At 42.8% G+C, this 22,482-nt stretch overlaps 1 protein-coding gene across 1 annotated transcript in view; it reads right to left on the bottom strand.

Moving 5' to 3' along the window:
* Positions 1 to 22,482, bottom strand: part of syt9a (synaptotagmin IXa) — a gene marked incomplete at its 5' end in the record, with an annotated part of 35,460 nt that overhangs the window by 8,542 nt on the left and 4,436 nt on the right. Inside the window, 2 exons of the mRNA XM_080429179.1 lie at positions 18,599 to 19,154; positions 19,475 to 19,964. Coding sequence (XP_080285305.1) covers positions 18,599 to 19,154; positions 19,475 to 19,964 — 1,046 coding nt within the window. The remainder of the gene's footprint in view (positions 1 to 18,598; positions 19,155 to 19,474; positions 19,965 to 22,482) is intronic.

The following is a 22,482-nucleotide window of genomic DNA, read 5'->3' on the forward strand; positions in this document are numbered from 1 at the left end:
GATTATTTCAACACTTGTCTTTTTTGTATTACTCCTACAAATGTTGTCCAATCATCATGCAAATCGGTACCCATTATCTCTATAGTCAAGTGATCAAGATGGTTCTGTCCGATTTTTCATATTCCATCCTGATTGGCGAATTCCGAACATTGTTGGCCCACAATAACCTACCTGACCGAGGAGCACTTTTTCTAGTTTGGTATATTTTTATATTGCGCTGTCCATGGTAGCCATGTGTACTGTGTACTGTGTGTGTGTGTGTGTGTGTGTGTGTGTGTGTTTGCCAATTTCCCAACCATTCCCCCTGTTGAACATCTGGACTCCCCGCCTAGCTTCACTGAGGTACATAAAGCCATCAAGGGCCTAAATAAAAATCACACCCAGTGTGAAGTGGGCGGTGTGTGGTCACAGTGGTCATCACAGTGATGGAAGAAGTGATGGAAGAAAAGTAATATTGTGGACCAACCATTGTACACCCCTAACTAAAAAAAAAACATAAATGTGTTTTTTTTTAAGTGCCTAGTCCTATTTATAGGGCTATGCACATGTGTCATGTTACACTAGCCAATCACAGTCCTGAATAGACTGTGATTGGCCAATCACGGTGCAGGGTTAGGGGGGTACAATGGTGGCCAATCACAGCGCAGGGTTGGGGGGGTGCAATGGGACCCCCTGTCCAAACCTCACATATAGGGGCGGTTTCACCGCCCAAAAATAACAAAAGCCCAGGCCCGACGGAATCCCAGCTGAGCTACTGAAGCATGGTGGCTACCTCCTCACCCGTCGGCTCCACCAACTGATCAACACCATCTGGTCCTCTGAAATCATCCCCCAGGAATGGAAGGATGCTACCATCATTACCATCCACAAGAGGAAAGGTGACAAAGCCGACTGTGGAAACAGCAGAGGAATCTCCCTGCTCTCGGTTGCTGGAAAAGTTCTTGCCCGGGTCATGCTCTCTCGCTTAGTTGCTCACATCTCTGAGAACATCCTGCCTGAGTCACAGTGTGGGTTCAGAAGAGATCGCAGCACTAGTGACATGATCTTTGTAGCCAGGCAGGTACAAGAAAAATGCAGGGAACACCACCAGGATATGTACATCACCTGTCCAAGGCGTTTGACACCGTCAACCGGAATCTCCTTTGGGACTTACTGGGAAGGCTGGGGGTCCCGCCGAAGTTCCTCAACACCTTGAGACAACTGCACGACGGAATGCAAGCTTGTGTTCGTATCGGAGGCCAGCAATCCCCCTCTTTTAATGTGAAAGTGGGGGTCAGGCAAGGGTGTGTCCTAGCCCCTGTCATTTTCAACCTTTTCCTCTCAGCAGTCACTCGCCTCTCACTCAAAGCTCTGGGAACCACAGATAGTAGTTCCTTGCCCACATGCCAGATTCTCTGCAACGTGCACTTAACGTGGTCTCATCCATATATAGTGCCTTAGGACTCAAGGTCAATATATCAAAAACCCAGGTCATTGCGCAACACTCTACCCACCAGTCAGAAGTGCCTGTCTTCAGTATTGATGGCCAGCAGCTCACCATCGTTCCACACTTCACCTACCTCGGAAGCGTCCTGTCCCCCACCTGTAACATCGACAATGACATCCAGGTGAGCAGGTTTAGCCTCTGCTGCCTTCGGTAGGCTCAAAACCAGGGTCTTCCTAAGTAGAAACCTGACAGTTTCCACCAAGGCAGCTGTATACAAAGCAGTTTGTCTGTCCACACTGCTATATGGCTCGGAAGCCTGGACTCCTTACCAAAGACATGTCAGAAACCTGGAGAGATTCCACATCCGCTGCCTACAATGGATCCTGGCTCTGACCTGGGAGGACAGGGTCCAATATGTGGACTCAAACACCCAGCATCCAAGTGTTCCTTGCGCAAAGACATCAGTGCTGAGTGGGGCATGTAATCCGCATGCCCACCCAGAGGCTCCCCCGACAGATCCTCTACGGCCAACTCCAGGAAGGCTGTAGGTCTCCCGGGGGACAGCGGAAACGCTACTAGGACCACATAAAAAACATCCTGAAGCGCTGTGCTATCCAACCCTCTGCACTGGAAGACCTGGCTGCTGATCGCCATACCTGGCGCACCATCAGTCATGAGGGCATCGCACACCTCCAGGAGCAGACCATAGAGAGGAGAAAACAGCAACGTGTGCAGTGACACCAGCGTGCTGCAGGGGCCCCTCTCTCATGTGTGGACTTCATCCGCCCCACATGTGGCAAACCATGCGGGTCACGCATTGGCCTGCATAGTCACATGCAATGGCACAACGGCAATCCCCCTCAATAACCCATTCTTGGAGCAACGTCATCGAAATCGATGGACAGCCATAAGTAAGTAAGTAAGTAAGTAAGTAAGTAAGTAAGTAAGTAAGTGAGTAAGTGAGTGAGTGAGTGTACGCAGGAGTGTGCAGACGTGCGTGTTGGGTACAGCTGCAGGCAAATTTGGTTTGAATACTTTTTATGTTATAATGAAATGCTAGTCAATCATATCATCACCTGTCACATAGCATGTATAGCTGTTCATTGTTTATTACGGATCCCCATTAGTCTTCACCACAGTGGGGTCTCTTCCTTGGGTCCAAATATTCACGCTTCGCAATCCAATTACAGCATAATACAATGGAATTCTACCATTACATAGTTAAAACAAAACCATATAAGACAAAACTAAAATGATTGAAGAATTCGGTCTTCACAAATTATATAAATGATTACATAGAATATTACTTTTCAGTTTACAAATCAAGAAATTACAAACAAAATAATGTATATCCAATTACTCATAGTTCAAACATTAAACAAGCTAACTAAATCTAACTATAACCTAACTACTGTGCAAGAAAAGACTGTGAGTTTAGATCAATAAAGGGCAGAGGAGTCAACGTTGCTGCACACCAAAAGCATTTGGTTATTTATAACCATACACATAACATTTACACTCAGCCAAACATCTCTGCTGCTTTTCAGACATATTGTAATGGCATTTCTTTCCAACCACGCACTTCAACCCTAACATTCCTATTCTGAGGATAACATTTGTGTTATGCGCAAGGTCTGATCAGGCGAAGAGATTTGAGTGTAGAGCGAAAACAGGAGGGGGCCTAGCCCTGGGGTACTCCGGTCAACCAAGTATAGGTCATAGAGTTGTATAGGGTTTATAACATTCACACACAATAAATGTCCAATATTCAAATTGCTTCATTCCCATCCCAAGGCCTATTTATCTGTCAAACCAGAATACTAAAAGCCAGTACAAAATTATACAGAATGCTTTCTCTCTCTTTGTATAAGATGGTGTCTGTTCATATCACTATAGGCGCTACAATTCTACCGTATAGCCTCGCCACGAGCAATGTGCATCTCTTGTCTTTGGATACCGTAAAGGCACCAGCTCTAGCTTCAGTGTGCTTTCAAAGAAACTGTCACAGTTTAGAAAATAGAACACTTCACTGATGGTACTGTGTAAAAACAGAAGCAGGTAGCTTAAATGTGGTGTGTGTGTGTGTGTGTGTGTGCATGTGTGCGTGCGTGCAACAGGAGACAATGAGAGAGAGAGAGAGAGAGAGAGAGAGAGAGAGGGGCAGGGGGGCAGACAATTGCATTGTCAATCACACATTTTACACTACAGCCCTTTGGCAGTGTTGTTTCATTCTGTTTTCACATTTGATTGTTTTCTTCCAGCTGCAGGCTAGTATCTGTTACACAGGTGGGAGCCAGGAGCACTGCAGTGAGGTTAAAGTGCAGTTTTTCCCACTGAAGCATTTGCATTGCATTTCATCCCCTCCTTGCTTTACTGTCTATCCACTCTCCAATCTGAGTAAATAAACAAATTGCCTTACAAAAAAGATGCCCCCACCAACAACAAGAAAATCTGTCACATAACAGTGAGCACTGGTGAAATTTCCACTATTCTTTTGTCCTGCAAAATCCTGTGGCACGGTGCAAGCTTAAAGGCATACTAGGTAACGTTTTCAACAAAACTAAAGTTAAATTGTATATCTTTTGTGAGTGGCAAAAGTTTCACAACACCCACTCCATGAATTTCACCCCCGGAAGCCTTTTATTTATATATTTTCTATTGAACGTGGACGGGGGGGACTCTCCCGGGAAAATGACGTCATCTGGCCGGAAACGGAGGCGGAAATGCACTGGTTTCCTGTTTGGCCAGGAACTACCGCAACGGTTTCCTGTTTGGCCAGGAACTACCGCGCTAATAACAAAAAGGAACCTCACGCTGATTTTAAGAGAATGTAGGATTGGAAGATCGAAAAAGAACAGAAAAAGAAAGCACAGCTCATGGTAACTAATGCTCCACTGGCTAAGAGAAACGATCCGCAGATAGTATAAAACAATTAAAAGAACGCTTTTTGAAACGCTTCCGGCTTCCGGTGAAAACAAATGGAATTCTGGGTAATCGAGGACTACGGAAATTGTATGCAGTGACGGTAGTGACAGCAGAGGTTGCTAAAATGTTTTATTTGTGAATCTGCATTGTACAACTCAAACATACTGTAACTGCATCTCAGAAAAAATCTAAAATGTATAGAATGTATTTCACTGTTAAAGGTAAAGAAACTCCAACTGAATGATGTAAACAAAACATTTCTACTGAACTAACACATGTGTCATGTCCACAGCCATACAGCCAGCTGGTATTGTTATAACAGTGAATATGACCAAACTATGAAAAACTATTTTAATGAGCTAGTAGTTGGGTCATCTGTGGCACTTCCGTGACCGTGGAGAGCGAAGGTCCGTTTCTCAATGGATTTGTCATCTAGGAGGGTTATTAAACAAATTTAGCCGGGGTGTATTTTTAAAAGGGGCGGGGAAAATTTGTGAGAGACCAAAATCCAAAATGGCTGCCGTGAAAATGAACTTTTTAATGGTTTGACCTACAAAGATGCACAATACATGGTTTCAGAGCTTATTTTGGTCAAGGATACATATTTGGTGTTTATACAATGATTTGACCTATTGTTGACCTTCAAATGCAAGATGGCTGCCAATTATGAGCTCCAAAAGGTTTTTCTTTTAAAATCGTCACAGAGCCTTCTTATTAGGCTCTAATGAAAGCTCTGCTCATGATGAGTGGAATAATATACAGTATAAGTACACAGAAGTAATCTCTGAGGTCAATAAAGTCAATGTTTGTGTGTAAACAATAGTTACTGATTAGCAGTTTCCCATTAAATAGTGTAGGCTACTGAGAATATGGTGTCCAGTTCATCCCATCACATTTTCATAATGAACCAAAAATAAATTAGCACTATAGCCTAACATAAAATAGTATTATGTATGCAAAGCTAGAAAGGTTAGTTGCGTGAGGTGAATTTAAAGGTCAACTCATTTGTCACCCTTATTTTGTAGTATTGCTCCCAGTGTTTCCTGTCTGTCTAGTTACAATCACAATAATAAAGTCACAATAATCTTGGACATTTGATTGTGGATAAGAACCTCTCTCCAGAGCAGGATGCACCGCACACCCTCACACCCCGTCTGTAGTGCTTTCCTCGTAGTGCTTGGTCTACCAACCCCTCCACTACTACCCCTGCTGTAACCAGAGTGTCTGCCATTCCAGAGCCCTTGAATCGCTTGTAGATGGCATAGATGTAGGACATCAGCTGGTGGAAAGGTACGAGGAATTGGGAGGATGTCCTTGAACATTTCTGGATTCTCCGCCTTGAGCTGAGTGAGCATCTTGTAGATGCAGGTCACCAACAAGAAAGGAGAATGGAATATTATTCTGCCGCATGGCCTCCACATGTTTCACCATGATGTCATTCACCACTGCTTGAAGGTTCATTGTATGTTGTGTGGTAATAAGGCTTGCTCTTGTTGGGTGGTGGATGACAGCAGGACTGGGCACCACTGTATCCTGGAACTCGCTGCTCTTCAGGTGGTGGTCTTGTACCATGACTGTCTACACGAGACAGTGCATGTATTACAGAGCGAGCACACTGCAGAGCTCTGCTATCAACCTGGGCGTAAATGTCCATGGCGTGACAAGGAGTAACGATCTGGTAGACACTCTGCACAAGAGCGGTGTCTGCATCAGCTATGCAGATACACTGCTCCTCTATGACCATTGGGCTCTGATGGATGTGGAGGCATCAGCAACCTGCCCACAGGAGATCGCAGACAGCAAACCAGCTATCGTGATCATCGACAATGACGACTTCAAGATTGACACTATGACAGGTGACTCTACAGTAGTCCATCGAACAAATGTCATGTACATGCAGCCAGAGAGCTATGAAAAGAAACCAGGCGAAGAGACTGCTGAAACACTCACCAAGAAGAAGGAAATCTCTGCACGGCTAAAGTGCAGAACTGACAAAGGTTTGCCAGTACAGATGCCCCCCTGGTAGCAAGAGTGAGCCACCTGCTCGATCCCAGGGTAGATCCACCAGTGGACGGGTCAGCTCTGCAGTGTGCTCGCTCTGTGATACATGCACTGTCTCGTGTAGATAATCATGGCACAAGACCACCACCTGAAGAGCAGCGAGTTCCAGGATACAGTGGTGCCCAGTCCTGCTGTCATCCACCACCCAACAAGAGCAAGCCTTATTACCACACAACATACAATGAACCTACAAGCAAGTCAGTGGTGAATGACATAATGGTGAAACATTCTCCTTTCTTGTTGGTGACCTGCATCTACAAGACGCTCACTCAGCTCAAGGCGGAGAATCCAGAAATGTTCAAGGACATCCCAATCCTCGTACCTTTCCACCAGCTGATGTCCTACCTACATCTATGCCATCTACAAGCGATTCAAGGGCTCTGGAATGGCAGACACTCTAATGTCCAAGATTCTTGAGCACAAAGAACAATGACTAACAACCTCACATGACAAAGGTCTACAGACCAACAAGAACACAGTGCTTAAATAGACAGGGATTAATAGGACACAGGTGAACTCAACAGACAATCAACACTGGGATAGGCTGGGGGACTAGGAGGACACAGGTGGAAACACTGTTGACAAAATCACAAGACTGGTTAGACAAGGCTGGTAAAAGTAACTAGACAGACAGGAAACACTGGGAGCAATACTACAAAATAAGGGTGACAAATGAGTTGACCTTGAAATTCACCTCAAGCAACTAACCTTTCTAGCTTTGCATACAGAATACATATGGGATGAACTGGACACCATATTCTCAGTAGCCTACACTATTTAATGGGAAACTGCAAATCAGTAACTGTTGTTTACACACAAACATTGACTTTATTGACCTCAGAGATTACTTCTGTGTACTTATACTGTATATTATTCAACTCATCGTGAGCAGAGCTTTCATTAGAGCCTAATAAGAAGGCTCTGTGACGATTTTGAAAAAAGAACCTTTTGGAGCTCATAATTGGCAGCCATCTTGCATTTGAAGGTCAACAATAGGTCAAATCATTATATAAACCTCAAATATGTATTCCTTGACCAAAATAAGTTCTGAAACCATGTATTGTGCATCTTTGTAGGTCAAACCATTAAAAAGTTCATTTTCACAGCAGCCATTTTGGATTTTGGTCTCTCACAAATTTTCCCCGCCCCTTTTAAAAATACACCCCGGCTAAATTTGTTTAATAACCCTCCTAGATGACAAATCCATTGAGAAACGGACCTTCGCTCTCCACGGTCACGGAAGTGCCACAGATGACCCAACTATAGTGTGGCTTTAGAGGACAGAACATGCTTCCACACAATCCTCTCTTTCACAGTTCTCTGTTGCTCACTTTTTCAGCCTGAGATAGAAATATTCATCGCAACAAACAAGGGCAGGCCAACACTGTTGTAGAATGTATGTCAGTATGCTAATACCGAGACAAAATAGGTGAAACGCACAGCTGTAGTGATGTGAGGTGCCAAACAACAAAAACAAGCTTGTAACTCGGTTGCATCGAGGCTAAAAGCATGTGGATAATCACATATTTTTAAATGTTAATACCAAACATTGTAGCTCTTTATGCCATTTTCTGATGCAACTTTTCTTGAACATAGGGTATGTTGTGTGTGACTGGTGTCTTTTCAATCCTGTCTTTGGGTTAGCAGTTTTGGCACAGCTTTATGTTTGTCTACATATTCAATATGGTATTGTTCAGACTTTTTCTAATGTGCATTATTACTATAATAATACTTTCATTATTCATATTAAACTTCACCATAGACACCTTAAGTGTGAAAGGAAAAATTGCTTAGCATATTGCATTTAGTATGCCTGCAAAAGCCCAACAGGAAGATGGGCATATTAGTATGCTTTCTCTGTTGCTAATCTGTCTTTATTAACCATCTTAGACACACCACAATAGGATTGTTATGAATTTGCATTCATTCCAGATGTATGTCATGCTTGTTTCATTACCACAAAACGTGTTGAACATAATATGGTGTTATGTAATTGAATGCATGTTTGTTTGCCCCTTATATTATGTGTATTCTGTAGAATGTACTTTGCTAGTTGTATTGAACCGTGATGTGTATACTATTATTTAAAAAATGTTCGTGTGCTTTCTTGTTTCAGCATGTTGGCTTTTAATTTTTCATGCCCTTTTTTAATAGTAGATGAAAATGCAGAGGGAGCGAGTTAATTTTCCGGCAGTGGAAGCTGCTGCGGAACTGCCGGTGGAGGAGCGGCAGCTGCCGGCAGTGACTGCCGGCGGCGGAGCGGTGGGCTGCCGGCGGAGGAGCGGCATCGCGGAATCAGTAGGAATGTAGCCTACTAATCCTTGTAATAAAATGTTCCTGAGGTTAGGGTTAGGGGTTAGGGTTAGGGGTAGGGTTAGGTTTAGGGGTTAGGGTTAGGTTTAGGTATGTTTTACTGAGGTTAGGGGTTAGGGTTAAGTTTAGGCATAGGAAACTGCCGCTCCGCCTCTGCTGCTGCCGCCCCGCCTCCCGGCACCTGCTGCTCCGCCGCCGGCATCCCGCCGCTCCGCCGCCGGCAGCTCCGTGGCAGCTTCTGCTGCCGGAAAAAAAAATTTCTATGGCTTTCCTAGTATACTGTACAGTCAGTAACGTGTATTGGCTATGTCAAAGTAAGTTCTAATGTGTATTAAGGACATAATTAAGGACATCAGAAGTAGCATTCTGGATCACCACTTAACCCCTATCTACTTAGTTGACCGGAGACCCCAGGGCTCTATTGGCACCCTCCTTTTTTCCCCTCTCCACCTACTGTATATCTCTTTGTTGAAAATAGCCACTCTAAAAGCTCACAGCGCATCATGTTGCCATGCGTTGTGAGCTTAATGTTCTCCTATTAAGACGTGCCCAGAATAGGGATGATAGGTTTCATGTGGTTCAGAGAGCGAGGAAGCAGCAGACAGAGAGAAAATGGGCTGAAAGAGGAATTACTGTAAGTGGCTGCTGAAAACAGATTGGGGAGTTACAGCATGTGTGTAGGCACTGAGAGAATGGAAGATGGGAAGATACTATTGGCAAGGAGAGCAGAAGATCCTGCGAGCTTAGTTATGTCACCGAGCACCCAATTAAATCTTACAATCTACATCTTCACACATGCATGTGTGTGCGCTCACACAAGTCAGCACAGGAACATGGACATGAAATCTACATAGATGAAACAGAAAGGGACATCCAATTATAACCCCTTTATTACAGAGGGACAACATACGGGGAAAAAAAGATTAAAGATAAGGAGAACGAGGGAAGGGAAACAGTGATAAAATGTAATTATAACACTTTTGTCTCTGCGGTTTTGTGTTACTTAGGAGGGAAATTACATTTTATTTGGGTTATACTGTAGGGGTGTTGGACTAAATAATGTAAATATTTAACGAAACGCTGACATGTAACTACATACAGAATTGGTATATAACTACTAACTACTGTACACATTTTTATGCTATATCTGCTCTGTACTTTTCGGGGTGAAATTATCAGTAGGATGAAGAATTTCACATTTAAAATGTTTGTTCTCGTGAGCGCATCACTTACATATAATCACGATCTATAGTGACATGCTGCTCAGAACCCCCCCTTTATGTCTCATTAATTGTCTCCGCCAGGCCAGGTGTGTGCGCACGTGCGTGTTGGGCAACAGTGGTGGAACAAGTACTCATATTTTTACCAGGTTGCAGACCTGGTCTATAGATACACTCTAGTCTAGCTAGTAGTGACTTTTTCCTCATTGGCTATTTTTTTTGCCAATGAAGGCTCAATGTACTCTCAGAATATGGGATCTAAAGACGACCCACAATACTGTGTTCGGCCCATAGACTGTATAAAATGAATGGACAGCGTTAAGCCCCTAGACTCTACAGACCGTAAATGAAGCCGATTGGTCAGCTGTGTGCAATCCGCCATCTTTCAATATCGCGTCATATTGCGTCATATCCTGCAGAATGACACCAGACCATTATTGGTTGGGTAGCTTATCAATCAAAAGCGGGGGCGGGGAATGAATGCTATTGGTTGTGTAGCTTGTCAATCAAATCATCCCGCCCCCCCTAGAGCATAACCTACTTTATCGTCAATTTTAAAATAAATGTGACCATAGTTTACCAAAACGCATACCATGATGATTGAAAGGAGACTTTAAACTAGCGACTGGAAGCATATAGTATTTATGACCATTTTTATTAAGGTAAGAAAATCTGGTCTAAAGTTTGTCAAAAACCCATCCGCTTATTTCTGACACCAGCAGGGGTAAAACAGCGAAACTACAGGCCATTCATATGAACTGTCTCTTCCGTATATCAATGTAAAAATCTCAGGCTGGCCCCTTGGTTCGGCCACTGTATGTAACTCTATGGTAAGTGGCGCTGTTGCTCAATGTCCTCTCAGAATATGGGATCTAAAAACTTGCCATGTTTAGTGAGAGAAATAAGCAACCTGGTATAATATGACTGTCATATCTTGTTTACTTAAAGGGAAATGAAACCCTGGCAGTGGCGCCGGCGCCCTATTAATTAAAAGACACTGTGTCCCCCCCACAATTCAGTCCAGTAAAAAAACAAAAAACAAAACAGTCCAGTCCCCCGCACCTATGTGCTGAATTGTACCGAATTAACCGAAATAAAGTAACAAAAAAAAAAAAAAACTTTACAAACCCACCTGAAAAAAACCACGTGCATGCGTCCCCCCGATATGTCCCCCCATGTAATTTTCCATTCCAGCGCCCCTGAACCCTGGCCTGACATAGTTGTTTTCTTTTTCCATTTCAGTGTAAAAATTACATGTGGACATTGCTCAGGTTCCGCTTTAGGTCTGTGTCATTATCCTGTCACTATTTTTCGGTTTGCCAGTTTCCCCGATTGCCAGCAGGTTAAAAACATGGCAGGCTAGTAGCAATGCAGCTAACCAAATAATAATAATGAATAATGGTTGTGTTAGATTTAGATGGACTCCAAAATCATACAAACCATCTTCATACAATATATGTATGCTGTTTCACTTTGGTATGAATCCCTCTAGCTAGGAAGAACATTTTAGCTTGTTTTTATGCATTCTAACCCACATTTGACAGTGGTTAAATGCTTGTATCCAACATAATGCCTGGATGATTTTGAATTGTAGTGTTCAAAACCAGAAGAATGCATGTACAGTGCACAGAGGCAGATTTTTGCTTTTCCAGTGTCTCTCATGGACAAGTCACACGGACACAATAATGGCTGCTCCACGGACCTCCTAGGTGGACATCTGCTCCGGGTCCGCTTTAGGTCCGTGTCATTATCCTGTCACAATCCTTTCGGTTTGCCAGTTTCCCCGAAATAGTGCCCTTGTTATCCAGGCTTTCTGGCTGAGACAGGACAGTGGAGGATGACGGCAAGCTGCTCTGCTGCAACCTCTGGCCCGCTGTGTGTTTAGGCCAACTAACAACATCATCAAATGTCCCAGAAGACACACATAAAATACTGACAGTGCCTTTCCATCGTCAGTTTCTGTCATTGCTAGAATGAGAGACACTTCTCTTGTCATGTCGGGATCAGTGGTGTAAAGTAACTGAGTACATTTACTCAAGTACTGTACTTTTTTTTTTTACTGTACATCTACTCAATTTTCAGTACTTTTACTCCTACTCCACTACATCTCGGATCCAAATATTGTACTTTTACTCAACTACAATTATTTGAAAACACTAGTTAATAGTTACTTTGCAGATTTTGATTATTATTACAAAACATACATTAACCACTTCAGCCCTATATACATTTCGGCCATTTGAAAATAGCCGATCTGCAAGCTCACAATGCGTTGCGATGCGACGCATTGTGAGCTTGTAGATCTGCTATTTTCAAAATATTTTTATACATTTGAAAACCTGAAATGGGCCATTCTGCACAATGAGTACTTTTACTTTTGGTCCTTTAAGTACATTTTGATGCCAATACTTTTGTACTTTTACTCAAGTACATTTTGAATACGGGACTTCTACTTGTAACAGAGTATTTCTATACTGCAGTATTGATACTTTTACTTAAGTAAATCATTTGAGTACCTTTCCACCACTGGTCGGGATACATTAAATAGTCTATACCACTGGTTCTCAGCATCAGGTCTAGGGACTACCAGGGGGTCCGAATGGACCATTGCAGGTGTACAAGAGTGTACAAATGGAACCAAATGGACCCATAATTTGTACACTCTCAGGGTTAAAGGTAGGGTAAGTGATCTTTTTTGGTTAAAACAAAAAGTATTTTGTCAATAGGTTAAAACACTATATTCTGATAGTAATCATTGCTATAGAGTGTTTGTTCAGTAACAGGAGTCTCCCGTCTCTCCAGCTCTTTAATAAACAGAAAATACATTTTCCGGTAGGTGTCAAAATCTCAGCCAATCAGGAAAAAGTACCCATTTTTAAGCTTAATTTGTATAGTGTTCCAGTTCCAATTTTGTCTGCTCATTTCTGTGAGTAACGACACATCAAAGATAACACTTAAAATGTCCGGATTTCTCCTTTAATAAAGAGGTGGAGAGACAAGGAGACTCCTGTTACTGAACAAACACTCTATAGCAATGAGTACTATCAGAATATAGAGCTATTTAACACTTATTTTAACCAAAGCAAATCACTTACCCTACCTTTAAATTAACACAGAACATTCTGAAGTGTAGATTGGGATACAAAACAAACTGCTCAGCTTGTACACTCAGAGTTGCAGACCCATAGAGGTCCATTTGGACCCCTGGTGGGCCCCGGACCAGACATTGAGAAACAGTGGTCTATACCATCTCCACTGTTGGCTCCATACCAGTATACCAGTGATCACATCCAGCTTTTAGGTACCGGTACGAGTCTTCTCAATCGATACATCTCCTCCACTGTCACCATTGTGCAGAAATAAAGCATTTATCAGCGTGTTGGAGAAGAGGTTGGCTGCAGGCTTGGAGCAGCAATGAGAGACCCATAGCGAATCCAGCCCTGATCTGCCCTCTAGTGCAGTGCTTCTCAAGCCTTATTTTCCTGTCAATGACACCCAAATTGATATGTATTTGGCAGCAGACCCCCATCTGAAATGGTTGTGTGCCCGGGAATGTTTCAAAAATATTCATTTGTATAGTGTATATAGGATTAAAGTGGTAAAACTGTAAAACGTTTAGTTTTGTTTTCCATGTACAACAGACAATAAAGAGACAAATGCATTTGTACTGTATTCAACATATTATATATATCCTTACTACATAATATATATCTTGGCTAACTTCTCATTGGAGTAGTGGAGTCTATGTGTGACTTTAAATCGGATGAGGCCATGTCTTATACTAAAGGCGGTGGTGTGTATACGTTTTAAACAACTAAACCATGTCTCATCCGAGACATGCACCTAGGTCCCCTTCCCATGCCAATTTAGTGTCGTTGAAAGAGGGAGAATTTATTGTCTTGTATTATACTATACATATATTTTTGATATATTCCTTTTTCTCAAAGCAGGAAGTTCAAGTATTGTGTTTAATGCTTTTTTGGGTGGTGGAGAAGGGAAGCGTTTCTGAGCAAAACTATGCACCTCTAGGTATCAGATTTTTAAAGTTGTTTTTATGTTATTATCTTGCTGTAATATTTCAAATGAGGCAAATGAGCAATCAATGAAGAGGTCATCGAAGAAAACCAAGTCAGACTTATGCCACACCTTAAAAGCCATTTGTTCTGAGATGGGGGGGGGACAGGTGACTAATAGGGCAGGTACACACTGCAGGACATTAGGTCCAATTTTGCTGTCGCCGACTTTTTTTGGCGCTCGCCGACAAAACCTCCCGATCTGACGCAGATCGGCCTTTGATCGGCGAGCTAATGCTCGCTGTGTGTGAAAGCCTCCGCGAGACTATCTGGCCACGATCATCCGCTCTGCGATGGCTTTCCGGCCGTTTGCAGATAACTACCCTGTTAGATATTCAGCTCTGTCCCAGACAGGACAGCAGACAATATACAGTATGAAAGGAGCTGCGACCACCTTGCGAGGAGATGAACGCTACAGCCAATGAGAGCACATTACAGCCATCGCGGCTATGGAAGGTCGGTGGACCTGACCACAACAAACAGATCCCCTGCATAGTTACCGTCCAGTCCTGTATTAAGTTAAACATTATTATAAAACAGAATGTGAGAGAGCGTGCTCGAAGGGGGGCTATTTATTTGAGACTATTGCAGAGAGAGAGAGAGAGATTGCAGAGAGAGAGAGAGAGAGAGAGAGAGAGAGAGAGAGAGAGAGAGAGAGAGAGAGAGAGAGAGAGAGAGAGAGAGAGAGAGAGAGAGAGAGAGAGAGAGAGAGAGAGAGAGAGAGAGAGAGAGGGGGCAGGCATATCACGGGATACGTCGATTAAAATGAATTGGAATAAACACAAATGTATGTATTGGGTCTGACTCTGGAGATAGCATCCTAGTGAACTATCCTACAGTGTGTAATCCCTGGTCGGGGATCAATCTATAGTGTGAAAACCACAACGATATATGCCACAGCCGATTTCAAGAAATAAACTCCTGCAGTGTGTAATGCTTAACGATCAGATGACCCCCCCGACCACTTTAAGGTCCTGCAGTGTGTACCTGCCTTTAACCAATGGGAGGAATGTGTTTGCCTCATTAAGGCCAAAGTGTTTCCTAAATTGGAACACATTTTTTTGTACTTAACAACCGGATTCAGACAGTGTAGATTGGAGCCAAAGGGCAAGGGACAGCTCAGGGTAGAAACAGGTGAAATTGACGAGTTGGAATTCCATCGAGACCCAAGCCAGTCCCTGACCAGTCTCGTGCATGGAGAGCCAGTAATTGAGTTTAGAAATGTTAGCTGCCCAATAATAGAAAAAAAGAATTGGCAAACCCCCCCCTCACATTTAGGCATCTCCAAAATAGCTCTTTTGATCCTTGGAGTTGAGTTGGCCCAAATGAAAGGGGTGATGATACTGTCTAATTGTTTGAACCAGACTTAATGTAAAATGTGTATCATTTGAAATAAGGGTAAAACTGATTTTGATGCTATATTGACTACTTTTTCTGGGGACCCCCTGGAACCCCCTCAAGGCCCCCTGAAGGTCCCTAGACCCCACTTTGAGAACCACTGCTTTGCTGCATATAATAGATTTAGAAAAACAAAAAGTACAGAGACAGCTATGTTAACAGTCTCCTCTTGTTCTCCACTGTACGTACTGTAGTTATACTTTAGCATAATTAAAGTGTATATTTCAAGGTTTAGATGTTCAATGGTGTGGTAATGTAAGGCCTGATAGTTCCACTTCTTTGCTACCACTATTGTAACAAGGCAACCTACAGTAGAGGTGTGCACAGTTGTGCCGCAGCACCCTCTGGTGGACAAATGTGCGGACTAGATTGGACTACTAGACCTATCGTTAAGGATATAAGGATATCTTTCTTACAATAAATGCACGGAATCTCTGTACGTACTGTACGCCTGTAGTTCTCGTATCTCAAGAACCTTTTGACCGACTGACTTCAAATTCAACATAGGCGTCGCAGACGACCCGAGGGAGCGCACGGTGTCAAGTCAGTCGGAGAGGCGGTTGTCCAGAACCGCCAATCCGACTGATATGCCCAGCCTTTGTACAAAAGGCTCTGGCCGTGGCCCAAATTGATTGCCATGGTAACCCCAGCGGGGCCCAGCCTAAGCTTGATTTGACAAATTCCCCACACCTGCCATTTGATTAGTTATCAGTCCACTTTTCACAGTCAGTTTGCACTCTTCACATATTCTTCACAGACGTTTACCACTGCACAAGGACTTTTCCATATGGTCACAAAAGGACCGTACACAGAAGCATGTTTAGTCAAATATTAGTTTCAGGTTTCTGTTTAGGATATATATATATTTTAAGTGTTGTTGATGGCTAGAAGTAATATAGCCTACTACTGTATCTCTGCCCCCGTTTGACGAATCAGTGATTTTCTTCTTCTGACTATGACATTTTATAATTTGTTCGATTGGACGTATTTTTGTTATATTTGGGTTATATGTTCTTATTGGATGTGTCTGTGTCATGTATTGGTGTGTGTCTGTGTGTGCTGTGCATTCGAATAGGTCTGCACCAGTACATGGATGAGATTAGCGTGTATGCCGTGTATGCAAATAGGTGTGTGTGAATTGGTGGTTTAAATTCCCACGCTGGTTAAGTTTCTCTTCTTGGCCCTATTCCGCTTCTTCACGTCAAAAAACTAAGGGGCCTCTGAAACAACGGCTGGATATTTGAATGACGATCGTTTACCCCGACAGTTCTAATGCTGTGATTGGCAAGATAACGACCCTTTGATAAATCACACGTGAGCCCTGTTGTTAGATGATTCCTGTGGTCTGCGCTGGTTTCTAAATGATGTTAGATTGATAAATGAGGGCCAATCTGTATAATAAAGGATGAATTCCTTGTTATTGATTAAAGGTTTTCTATTCACAAACACATACACACACACAATCATGCGTGAGATGGTGGCATTAACAATCACACCAGTTCAGTTAACAAGGCCATCTGCATTATTATGTGCAGACGACTTTAATGTTACTTTGTTAACCACTTAAACCCTATATGGTTGACTGGAGTCCCTCAGGGATCTATACTAGTCACTAGTGACTTTCCTGTTTTCGCTCTACATTCAGTAACTTCACTGAAAATAGCCAACCTGCAAGCTTACAACGCGTCGCAACGTGCCGCATTGTAAGCTTGTAGATCTGCTATTTTCTGCGAAAGTTTTCCCTCAGAATATGGATCCTGGGGTTCAAGTGGTTAAATCATGCTAAATTATGTTGTCATCAGTGTTTGTGATAGTGTTGTCTACAGCTGCAGCGCCTCATTGATTCAGCATCAATGACCTCTCCAGGCCAAAATGAATTGCCTGCTGTAATCGATGGGAGGAGAGAAGTCTTATAAATGTCAATCCCACATGCTATGAAAATAAAGCAGGATCGATGGCACATTACAGCGAGTTTAGCTCACACACTGAGATAGCTGCTGGTCAAGCAATGCAGTCACTGGAGACATTCTCATAAATATTTGCGCCCTACTGTTCATGACAATGTTTTAAAATGGTCAGGCACCCATGAAAGGTACAGTACTATCAAATGCCATCCAAATATCAGAAAGGGATCTGATACTGTATGAGAGAGAAAGAAAGAGATAGAGGTAGGGGCGGGGGGCTGGCAACTGATAACATTGCTAAGGTGTACTTCTGTACACACTATGACCCACACAAGATATGTATAATGCTTACCTCTGTACACACAAACACATATATATGCACATGCACGTACATGGCTATCAGAGACCCCTTTTATGTGACTTTACAATGGGCTATTATTCATGGTCACGTTATGCTTTATCATCCAAGGCCTGCAATTCCCTCTTTCCTGACAGAAGTGGCCCTGGGGAGGGCAAGTGAAACTCCACAAGTGGAATGATTATACCAGGTGTAAATGTGTTCTTTAATGAAGATGTCTCTCTGTACTTCACCTGTGTCCACTGGATATACCAATGTATACAGTTATAGAAGTGACTATGGCTTCAGCAGAGAGTGAAAAGAGCGTGCATTAATGTTATTTTAAATCTTATAAGGAGTCCAAATGTGATCTCGATGACTTGCTAAAACACAGCAAGAGTGGTTAGACTACACTGTAGTCACAGTTCCTTTTTCCACCTTTAATTAAGTATTTCCTTTGATGTTTTTTTCTTTTGTTTTCCTTCATCAGACATGCATCACCTGTATAAAACATCTTAAAAGAATATCAACCTATCCCACCAACAGCCCAGTTGTCTACTGATCATGGACCACATCATTACTTATCATGGCATTTATCTGAACCTTTGCTCAAGGACATGAAAGAGTGATATTGAGAAAGCACAATCTTTTCAGAGTGAGTCCTATTCAGCGGATGCAACAACTAATTGCTCCCTCATTCATCCAGAGCAGCCAGCTCAGTGAGCTGCCTCTTCTACTATGAAGATAGACTTAATTGGGTAGTTTATACCAGATACCTTGACAACCTAAAATGAAGCATGACAACATAAAGGCATCCTGTAGCCTGTAATGAAAATGAGGACATTCTACCAGAAAACTGCACTTTGCCTGCCTTGTGGTGGGGAATGCATAGAGCCTCTTCATATTTTTCAGTAAACATACTTTATGAAGTGTTGACTTACCGTGGAGACATACTGGATGTCCCGGCAGAGTTTTGTCTCTCGCGGGAAGTCCACCAGATCCAGGAAGTTGTCCACCACCACCTGGCCAATGATGTCATGGCGCGAAAAGCGGTCAAAGTCGTAGACGCTGAAGTGCAGCTTACGTGTGGGCAGCTCAGAGTACGCCACAGGAAACAGGAAGACCTCATCGAACACAGGGTTCAGTGTCTTTCGGTGCACCTTTGTTTGGTGCTTGGTCATACGGTCGGGCAGCAGATAGATCTTGACGTATGGATCGGACGTACCAGAGAAGTCCTTGGCTGGGAGGTCCTCAGCTTTGTGGATCTTAACTATTAACTGCTCCAGGTCACAATCAAATTTGACGATGAAGTGGAGGCGACCACATCCTCCACCTCTTCGACCCCCTTCGTCACCCTCAAGGGAGCGCTGTTTGTAGAGCTCAGGTTTAAGACGACCAAGGCCCAGTCCCATCCCTGTCAGTGAATCCTGCCTCTGGAACTGGGCCATGTTGAAATCTGGGTTGGACAGGTTAATTTGTCTGCGGATGGAGCTCTGTCTGTAAAAATGAACACCCACGCCACCACACACCATTAAGAAGACAAGGAAGGCTGCTGCTGAGATATAGCCTACAGCATCTAACCACATCATCCCTATACTTTGCTGACTAGGCCCCCTCCTTTTTTCCCCGTGTCTAACAATGACCAGTTTGTTTGTGCCCGCAAATTACACAATAATAGCTTGGACTAAAGAAGCAAAGGAAAATTTGACATTATTGCAGATATCACAATGAAATAAAATTAAACATAGCAGCAGATATCACAATGAAATGTAATTAAACATAGCAACGAAAATGAATCTACTGACCCAATCTCAGACATTAAGCGACCAGAGGGCGGGGGTTCTGTGGTTTGTCTCTGAATACGAGGGTTAGTGTGTATCCCATTCTCCCGGCTTTTGCACTGGGCGTCAAGGGGAATATCTGGAGACGTGTGACTGATTTTCATAGCTGCCTCTGGCGTGGGCTTGACAACAGGTGGTGGTGACACTGGTGTGACGGCGGGGGCCTCTACCAACACCCCTGATGCCACAGGTGTGGGCTCTCCAGCGATGGAGCTCTGGAAGGATTCACGGCGGTTGTGGGGAGGTGGGTCCACGGCAGTGTAGACAGGCTGCCGCGGTGGTGGAGAGTGTTGAGGTAAGGGGTTTATGGGAGGGCTCAGGAGCCCATGGGCCTCCTTGATGCTGGGAGAGGGCCCACGCTCCCTCCATGGTATCCAGCAGAGTTTCCAGGACACAAACAAGGAGACCCCGAACAGGGCCAGTCCACATGCAGTCACCACCAGTGACAGGAGGCTCACAGATACATCTGGCAGGATGAGGAGATACAATAGACAGAAAAACAGATAAGGACAATGTTGTTAGCCATTGTGTCATCTAGGAAATCTTCTGCATAAGTTACGATTGGATTAGAAAACAAATGTAATTTACAGTAAAAAAAACAAAAGTAAAACGAACGTCTACATAATAAAGATGCTTTGTGGAGCTTATTTTTGTCTTGTTTATCCTTAAAATGAGCCCATGACAAGCTTATTGTTTAGGATTAACCTAATTTAATTGTCTCCTCCAGAGTCTCATCACTGCCCCAGGGGGTGTGTGTGTGTGTGTGTGTGTGTGTGTGTGTGTGTGTGTGTGTGTGTGTGTGTGTGTGTGTGTGTGTGTGTGTGTGTGTGTGTGTGTGTGTGTGTGTGTGTGTGTGTGTGTGTGTGTGTGTGTGAGAGATTGTAGTTTTCAATCTGCGTGAACAGACAAACAAATGTTGCCTGCTCCAAATGAATATAAATGACCTCCATCCTAATACATAATTTGATATCGTCATTTACCTTAGAGGAATTTGTCTAACCAAATCGATGACCAAAATAAAAAATGTTATTGACACATCCAGAGTCCATAATGCAATGTAATAATACAGTAGTGCTGAATGTTATGTTATACAATGCAATTGCATTGGGAGTACTGTATGTGGGTTACAGCATAATAACATGCTGTGAGAATGAATACATACTGTATGCAAGCTGACATCATTTATATTGCTACTTATAATAAGAAATGGCCAACAGTAAAATAAAAACGGTTTAGTTACTGTTTAGAAAATGTGCACTTATCACATGAAATCCAAAGACATTATCAGTAAAGTCAGAGTGCATACCACAATATCAACTGTGTTGATAGAAAGTTTGTGAGCCTTGAGCCCAGGGCTTTGAGACACCGTACCGCCAGTGCTTTCCTTTTCGCATCATCACAAACAGTCCCTTCATGAACACTGATGTTAGGGCTACTGGGCGGGCGTATAGGGTATAGTCCTTTAAGCCAGCTGGGGAGGCGTTCTTGAAGCATATGGGGACCACAGACTGGGCCAGGGATAGGATGAATATGGTGATGAATACAGGCACCAGGAGGTCTTGATGAACCGGCTATTTTATCCTTTTCAATATCCTTCTCCTGTCCTGTTCAGAGAGGATGAATCTGTTTTCTGCTACAATAGTCAGGGAATATTAGAAGAAAGGGAGTTCCACCACGCATTAAACGACTAAGGGCAGGTACGGTGCATCACAGAAGAGGGACACAGCAGCAGACAATGAAATGCTCCCTTATTGACAAGGTGCTAAATAACAGTGATTAACATTTTGATGCCAAGTGCATCGTCATCAGAGCAATGAGGGAATATTATTTAAAAAATGGCCAAACGTGGAATAAATTCCTTACGAAGAAATTTCGAGCCTTGAACCTTCCATAGAAAGCCCTCGCAATCCATGATTGTTAAGTAATCTAATGTGATTTATTTAATTGTTGAAATTGCTGAGACAATTCATAGTATGTTTGAATGAATACTATGAACTAAATTCCCTGCTTAGGATGTTACTCCATGCTCATGATAGTAAGTGACTGCATCTTAATTAAATCTAAGCTTGCCTTAGACTTATACATTCACAAGAGCGTAGAATGCACTGGAAACCTGCTTTGCAGTCGGCGTTTAATGGTGAATTCACTGCAAGGGGGTAAAATAATCACTAACATTAAAAATATTGCTTTTGTTTCAATGATTTACTGTAAAAGGGGTCCTAATGAGTGTAGAGTTGGATAGGACATTGTTTAGGATGATCAGGGGAATTCACATCACAATTAACCAGACCAGACCATCCCCTAGAAGATGTCCATCAAGAGCAAAGAGGACATTTATTGCCCTACATGGCATGGTCCGATGAATGACATAAGCCATTAGGGTACTGTTGATAGTACAGTGCAGATTTGCTGATGGCTGTAGCATCTGATGCTTTTGTCTGCCATTTAACTGGTTTGTTCCTTGAATACCAACATTTCTCTTCAATATCTGCTAATACAGTGAAGTTTGGTTTAAAACACACCCATAACCACGAAACAGTATACCTCCTAATCACGTCATTTGGTGAACTTATCTATTAACTAATTTATACAAAAAGTACACATTTCCATTTTCAGTTCAATATTGCCATGTGAAAAAACAACTGGGGTTTTCATATGAATTCAATCTTGTATTTCCTGTCAATTTCCATTCAGTAAACTGACATGCAAAGTTACAGTATGTACACTGCTATGCCAAAATGGTAGGCTAGTGTATGAGTATTGCATGAAAATCATATAGAGTGAAGGACTGAATTACAGTAAGATCAATGTATCTGTGAATGTATGTAGCTTGTCTGAAGACTTTATATCCATTATCAATATGCCGGAGGTCTAATATCAAAGGGTCTCCTTGCAAATCGAATCCATGCACAGTTAAAAACTGCCAACAGCTGACAAGGTTTTTTGCCGTTTGAATTCCACTTTTAGAATGCCAACCCCTCATG

This window comes from Gymnoscopelus braueri, assembly GCF_963280865.1.
Source record: "Gymnoscopelus braueri genome assembly, chromosome: 1".
In the NCBI taxonomy this organism is placed as follows: domain Eukaryota; kingdom Metazoa; phylum Chordata; class Actinopteri; order Myctophiformes; family Myctophidae; genus Gymnoscopelus; species Gymnoscopelus braueri.